Source organism: Pungitius pungitius, chromosome 20, assembly GCF_949316345.1.
Source record: "Pungitius pungitius chromosome 20, fPunPun2.1, whole genome shotgun sequence".
Classification (NCBI taxonomy): Eukaryota; Metazoa; Chordata; class Actinopteri; order Perciformes; family Gasterosteidae; genus Pungitius; species Pungitius pungitius.
Window position 1 is genome coordinate 12664899 of NC_084919.1, and position 6917 is coordinate 12671815.

A 6917-nucleotide genomic window follows, 5' to 3' on the forward strand; every position below is an offset into this window, starting at 1 on the left:
AACCAGTAGGGGTGTAACACCGGTGAGCTGCCGGCAGAGGCGAGGCGGCTGGCTGTTGTTGTTTGCTGGCGCGGTGAAGCCTTCGGTGTTGGTGACGAGCTAATAAAGTTTCTAAAGTTAGCTAAACACTTCACTGGCTAACGAGGAGACCCCGCCTAGCACTACGAGCTATACTTTGCTAACCGCGGAGCCGGACGATCTTCAATGCCGGAGGTGTAGACGCTCTTCCATCACACGGCCACTCCGACCGCCATTCTTCCCCGACGCGGACCCTGAACTTAACTTGAAACTTGGGATTGGCTGACGTATCCTACCGTCCCGCGTTCACAATCACGGGTGTACACAATCCCGCGATCCTTCTTCCTCGTCGCTCTTCGTCTGTCCCGCATCCCGCCCCCTCCGCTCGCCTGCGCACCAACTTCCTGGTCAATGATTGGCCGAACCTATGGCCAAATTCAGGGGTGCTATTGGGTGTGGAACTTGAGATTGACATCCCAAAGTAAGAGTGCTTACCGCCAGCACCCCCACCCTCTTTGCCGTTGCTTCAGTGAGCAGAGCAGGGACAGTTTATGGAGATCGCAGAGTAAACTTGTTCGCATCTCAAGCCGCATGTGGCAGAATACTTGTATTGAAACATATGTCGAATTGCGACGTGTGTACCGCCAGCTCCCCCCCCGCAATTTAAGGCATGTTGCAGGGTGGGCCACTTCCTAAATTCTCACATATATTTTGGGATGGAACATCAGAATGTCCTGTTTATCCATAAGTGTCACCTTGGGGATGTGTACTATCAACCTGAAGTGGAATGGTCATGAAGGTATTGATTGTTTCCTTTTAAATCTAATCTGAAAATGACCAAATGTAGTGTAGATTGTAAGTGTACAATTAGGAGGGGGGATTCACACACTTATGTTTTCCTAACAAACTGAAATAATTGAAAATAAACATAACATAACAAAAGGCTGATCCATTTACAGGGTTCATAAAAGGAGAACATATATTTTCTGCTGTATATTGGGGGGACAAATTGGTATTTTCTGAATCTTTGGGGTGGACACAACCCCCCCAAAGAATGCGTAGTTACGCCCTTGCATCAGACTAACACCTTAGATGTCAGTTACCATTGAGAATAGTTCAGAACGATTAACAAATACACAACCTTGTGTGTCGAGGCTCATTTAATTGGTTTAAAGTGGTGTGGGAACATTGTCACTGAGTTAATACATCACACACATTATACTGGGGCCAAAAGCTAAGCTTGGTTAGCTTAGCTCAAAAATTTGATATCTCAAATCCTATACACACTGTTTCAATAACTTAGTTATTCAAAACACGGACCAGAAGACGCAGACCAGAAGACACAGATCAGAAGACATGGACCAGAAGACAGATCAAAAAGATACAGACCAGTAGGCAAGATATAAAGTGACAAATCAACCCTAACCCTGCACTATCTATAAACAATACACACAACACACACACACATACAGTAGACACAAACACAAAATTATTATTGGTGAGTAACATTAAATTAAAGGTTTGTACAACTGAATCCAATGATGTCCAAACCATGTCATACATTACACAAAAGTTATCTTTCTAATAATGTCTTAATTTTTAATTAACAGGTCAAAAAATGTAATTACTGTCACAGGAAGGTGTTCAGTGGCTCATCTGACTAAGAAAAAACATTCAATCTGAACTTTGAGAGATCAAGATTACAAGAACAGGAGTGTTTTGCTTTCTGCTGCAGTAGTTATATACTGTCATGACAAGGTAACTGCATCTACTCAGCCTGCATCAGATGTGTTAGTGTCCAAGTTACGGGATTCATCTTTAACACCCGAAGAATTCCATTCGTCCCCCACCACACCCTACATTGATTACTTCAGGGCCATCTGCATTGGAAATAAAACAATACAATATATGAACAAATACAATATAGGAATATGGACTTTTTCATCATTTATGTAATATATGTATTTTAGATATATTTGTCACCTTGTGAACAATGTCTGCGAACTGTTGAGCTTTGTGCATCAGTTTCACCGTCTTGTCCTCAGCACGAGTCAGTCCCTCTCCACGCTGCCCCACAAGCACATTCACCCTGTGGACTACATTACCCATAGTGCTCCTTGTGTCACCCGGCCCCGGCTGACCTGTTCATACACAAAAAAGAAGAAAACAAAATATCCAAAAGATATTTATTAATGTGAGGAGAGCCAAGTTGCATGCTATACTAACCCAGTTCAGCGCGCTATCGTGAAGCACATTTCAATTCTTAAACTGCATCTTGAGGATTGAGGAGACTTGCTGAGGAGCTATATACAGCAGATGTCTTTTCAACAATGTGAAATGTCAAAACTAATCACAAAAATATGTTTATCCTTCCTAAAATGCAAAATTGCATTTCACAGTATGACTGTGTAAGCATGAGGTGCTGTTGAACCGTGACTTAGTGCCAGGCACATCACCCATCCGATGACACTGCCCCTGTCAGTGGGTTCAATGGTGCGCCGCGGTTCCTATCAGTCTCATAGCACTGGGCTTCTTAAAGGCCGCTATTGTATCGACCTCCCAGAAATGAACAAAGTGTCTCTCATCTGACCGCCACATCACAGAGAGGCCTTTCTGCAGCAGCAGAAAGGTGCCACACACAGGAGAGTGGACAAAACAGTGAAGGATTCATTTGGATATACACTGAAGGTACGGAAGAAACTATGTCAATTTAAATTCCAAACCACACTGACAAATTCAATGCTGTAATAGTTGTATTTAGATAAGTCCCTGCTAGTTAGGTTGGTAACTAACTTTGACAGTTAAATGTTAGTTCACCAGTCAGGTTTGTGTGTAATGTTTCTGTAAAAATAAATTAAGTATCTCCTGCCTTTAACCACTATGATATATATATTTAGATGGCTTTTCTCTACTAATGGTGGTCATGGGGCTCCACAAGGTTCTGCGCTTGGCGCAATTTTAGTGACCTCATGCATGGTTCCCCCTTCGTTTCCTAATAAATTCCTGGGTTGATGAGAGGTCCATGGGACAGAGGATATTGCATGTGTACAGCTTGTAGAGCTCTTAGGCAAATAAAACATGGCTGTTTTAAAGGTATTTACCATAAATAGTGGACCTACATGATCGCTAAATGCATGACTTAATACCCCCATTTCATCACTGCTTTACCTCGAACTTGTGTACGATTTTGGTGTGCAACCATTATATTCCTCATACGATTAAAGAAGGCTTTGCAGCGGTAGATGACCAGATTCATGGTGCAGGAATCTGAAATAACACATTGAAACAGGCTAATTTAAATATGAACTAAATGATTTCCAGCATATCATGAATATTCAGAATGATATGAAACTACCTCCTGTTAGTTTGGATTGGCAGTTGACGAACTCTGTCTTTCTTGGAGGAATGTCGCTCTGCTGTCGGACCTGCAGGGGTCTGGATGCAGAGACTGGTGAGGAGTCACCGGGACCATATCCAACATTGCGGTGAGCACACTGACTAGCTCGTCCCTGGTGGCCCACCTTGCCCAGACGTCCTGCTTTGCCCTCCCAGTAGGTCTGACAGGCGTGGTACAGGATTTGGACAAAGATGCACTTCTCTGCTGATGAGCTGGCCACCCACTGGTCCATAGCATTGTCAAACACTAAGTCGAACTCTGGGCTGTCCTGGATGAGCAGGATACAGACAGGAGAAGAACATTGATATGTTGATACACCACTACCAATAAGAACAGAATGTCCACATGCTGCTAACCTTGTTAGGGTTGATACCATTGACATGTCTGAGCTGCTCCACCGTCCACTCGGACCTTCGGGTGAAGGAAGAGGAGCCAAACTGCTTCACCTTTATAATGAGGAGCTGGTGTGGTCTTGTGTTGGTCACTAGGTAAATCATATACAAAATATGATAAGCATGTGAAGATGGGGAAACATGTCTCAGCCTCTCAGACCATCAGCACCGGTTCCCCCCAAGGCTGCGTTCTTTCCCCTCTGCTCTTCCCCCTGTACGCGAACAGCTGCACCTCCAGTCACCAGTCCGTCAAGCTCCTGAAGTTTGCGGATGACACCACCCTCATTGGACCGATCTCTGGCGGGGATGAGTCCACCTGGTGGGAAGGTGGGAATCTGACCACCAGGTGACGTGGTGTAGCCAGAACAACCTGGAGCTCAATGCTCTGAAGACAGTGGAGAAGTTTGTGGATTTCAGGAAGAACGGAGTCCCACCTTTCCCTATCACCCAATGTGACTCCCCCGTCACTGCTGTGGATTCCTTCAGTTGCCTGGGCTCCATCATCACCCACGACCTCAAGTGGGAGTTGAACATCAGCAAGGGCAGGTTGGAGCATGTCATCCGCTCTGTAGAGAGGTGATCTGCCGTCTCTCCATGACTTGTTCGCTGCCAGGACTCTGAAGCGAGCCAATAAGATTGTAGCCAACCCCACTCACTCCGGACATAAACTGTTTGTGACCCTCCCATCTGGCAAGAGGCTGAGGTCCATCAGGACCAAGACCTCGCGCCACACAAACATTCTTCCCAGTCGGACTCATCAACAGAGCCCGGGTCCCTCCCACTGACTGACTTCGCACTCGACATGTACATACACTTGGCACTTTCAACAGCACATGTTGGTGCACTTTATTATGTTTTACTTTTTAAACTCGTATTGCCTTATTTTTAAACTACTCCATAGATTTAAATTACTAATCCATAGCATCATATTTTGTCTTGTTGTCCATTGTCAAACTGCTGTCATGCACCAACCGCCAAGTCAAATTCCTTTTGGTAATAAATGTTTCCTGATTCCTGAAAATATGATCTCTTAATGAAATCCTTCAATAGTAATTTTTCAAAAACAAGTTAATCTTTAAACGGAACTTGTCGTGGTCTGGACGGTGCCCCTCCCACCAATTGACCTGCACGGCATCTCGCAATCAGCTCCAGGCCTCATTCTCCAGCCTTCCAACAACAACAACCAGGTGATATATTATAAAATGAATTATGCAAAAATGAAAAACTACACGATGAGATGTGTAACTGGGGGAAAAATTGGTCATCCTTAAACGTGTCACAGCAAAACTAAAACATTTTGAAGGACGGATTATAGACACAATGGAAACGGACTCAATACCCTGTCCAAAAAGTTGATCAGATCTTTAAAAGAATTGTTGACTTGCCCGCACGCTCACACCAGCATACAGAGAACGCACGTTGACCACGTGCATCGAATAACTGTAAATAATTTGTATTCAGCTTTGCTTCACTCTATATTGCCGGCAATTTATGTAAGGCTCTAATGAATGACATCAGCCAATCAGTGAGTTAAACCTCCAGCCTCAAACTGGTCTGCTGAAGAGCAAAGTTCTTTCTTACAAGATGAACTTAATAACGTTGCTGCATGTCTGTAAACATCAAACAATTTGTAATTTAGAGACTGTCAATTCTTATTTAACTTTCACTGAATTATGAAAGTCTTAAATATCAGATTTAACCTGAAACACAGATGAATGTGACGTAGTCTCCTTTGGCTCCAGTAGGCAGGAAAGATACTCTCTTCCTTTTCCTCCTACGCACCTCCACTGCCACTAACAGGCGCTCATCACGAGGGATGAAGAGCTCTTTGTTGATAGCAGACTGAATGGTCATTGTAGTCCTGAGACCTGCACAGGTGATGGATGGACATCAGGGTACTTGGCAGGTCATGGTCAGACTAAAATAACAACAGGCTCTGAACATGGTTTGTACATGTGCTGAGGTGACATAATTGAGTTTGACCTACAAACATGAGAAATATGAGATAAATAAAAAAAATACAATTCAAATCTTACTCTCTCTATGTATATACATACATGGAAATATTTATAACAGTTTTTTCAATTGATACTATTAATCAAGACATTTGATAAATTATTGTTTAATAAAAATTTCTAAAGCAAAAACAAATAATTTCTGGCTGCAGTTCTTGTCGAATTAGAGTAATCTGATGACTGCAATATGATCAGTAAAAACGTGCCTTGAAAAGTGAGTCAAACCATTTATTACGTTCTGTTATTTGATTTAGGATCTAATCTGAAAACAAATCAATGGACCAATCGTTAGTTTAGCAATAATATATATATATAATCCATATAAATAATTATTTTTCCTATAACACAATCAGACACTGCTGTTAGGAAGAGCTTCATGATGAAGTGATAAGCCGAGTTAAACAAGCAAATAGTAAAGAGGCTAATGCAGATAAAAATATATTCATCTTTTCTTTCCCTACTTTACAATTTCTGCTTCATGCTTCAACTGTCTGTCAAAAAAGTTTGGCCTACCTGTTCTTGTTCGTTTCCTCAGACACTCGTAGCAGTCTCCCGCAGCCTACGACAGCTTTTCTTATTACTTCCAATCCTAAACCAATAGCATTTTATAGAATTAAATGTTTCCCAGGATTCTGTAATGAATGTATACCCATGCACACAAAGCTGCGTGCCTTGCTTTTAAAGGACAAAAAACACAATACATCCTATTTGAGGTTTCACGTGGTGTAAGGCTTGGAAGTCAGGGAACAGACACTGGCTGTCTCATAGACCCCTCCTACCCAGTAAAACGCAAGTCAGCGCTGTACTCCCTTTATGGATATTCAAATTTTACTGAATTGTTCTTCTGAACTTAAGGGCAAAGATATACATGAATGATAAAGAGCTGTCTGTGTGTATCTAAATAATACTGGTTGTCAGTGTATATCTAAATGTTAGTGGGTATCAGCGTATTTAAACATATTAATGTATTTTTGTATATCTAAATGTTAGGGGGTATCAGTGTATTTATATATTTTCATGACTTATTGTGTTATGTCAGAGCGATGGGTGGGCAGGAAGGGAGGACTCAGATGCGGAGTTCAGGAAACAAAAAAA

At 42.4% G+C, this 6917-nt stretch overlaps 1 protein-coding gene across 2 annotated transcripts; it reads right to left on the reverse strand.

Annotated features, from left to right (window-relative positions):
- Nucleotides 1–1160: 1160 nt before the first annotated feature.
- On the reverse strand, nt 1161–6568 carry stxbp6l (syntaxin binding protein 6 (amisyn), like). Of its 2 annotated transcripts, XM_037449886.2 has the most exons (7): nt 6336–6563; nt 5508–5675; nt 3772–3899; nt 3374–3683; nt 3187–3285; nt 2002–2159; nt 1161–1898 (listed from the first exon to the last, which is right to left on the reverse strand). In XM_037449886.2, the coding sequence occupies exons 2-7, from the start codon at nt 5659–5661 to the stop codon at nt 1884–1886; spliced, it is 864 nt and encodes a 287-aa protein (XP_037305783.2). In that variant the 5' UTR covers nt 5662–5675; nt 6336–6563; the 3' UTR covers nt 1161–1883. The 2 variants fall into 2 exon arrangements, with proteins under 2 accessions (XP_037305783.2, XP_037305784.2); XM_037449887.2 differs by lacking the exon at nt 3187–3285 and having other exon boundaries at nt 6336–6568.
- Nucleotides 6569–6917: the final 349 nt, after the last annotated feature.

Coding starts and splice junctions, on each gene's coding strand:
- stxbp6l (XM_037449886.2), bottom strand. CDS start 5,661: ATGACCATTCAGTCTGCTATCAACAAAGAGCTCTTCATCCCTCGTGAT. Junction 3,286..3,373: donor CCAATCCAAACTAACAGGAG/GTAGTTTCATAT, acceptor GTGTTATTTCAG/ATTCCTGCACCATGAATCTG. Junction 2,160..3,186: donor AAATCGTACACAAGTTCGAG/GTAAAGCAGTGA, acceptor GTGTATGAACAG/GTCAGCCGGGGCCGGGTGAC.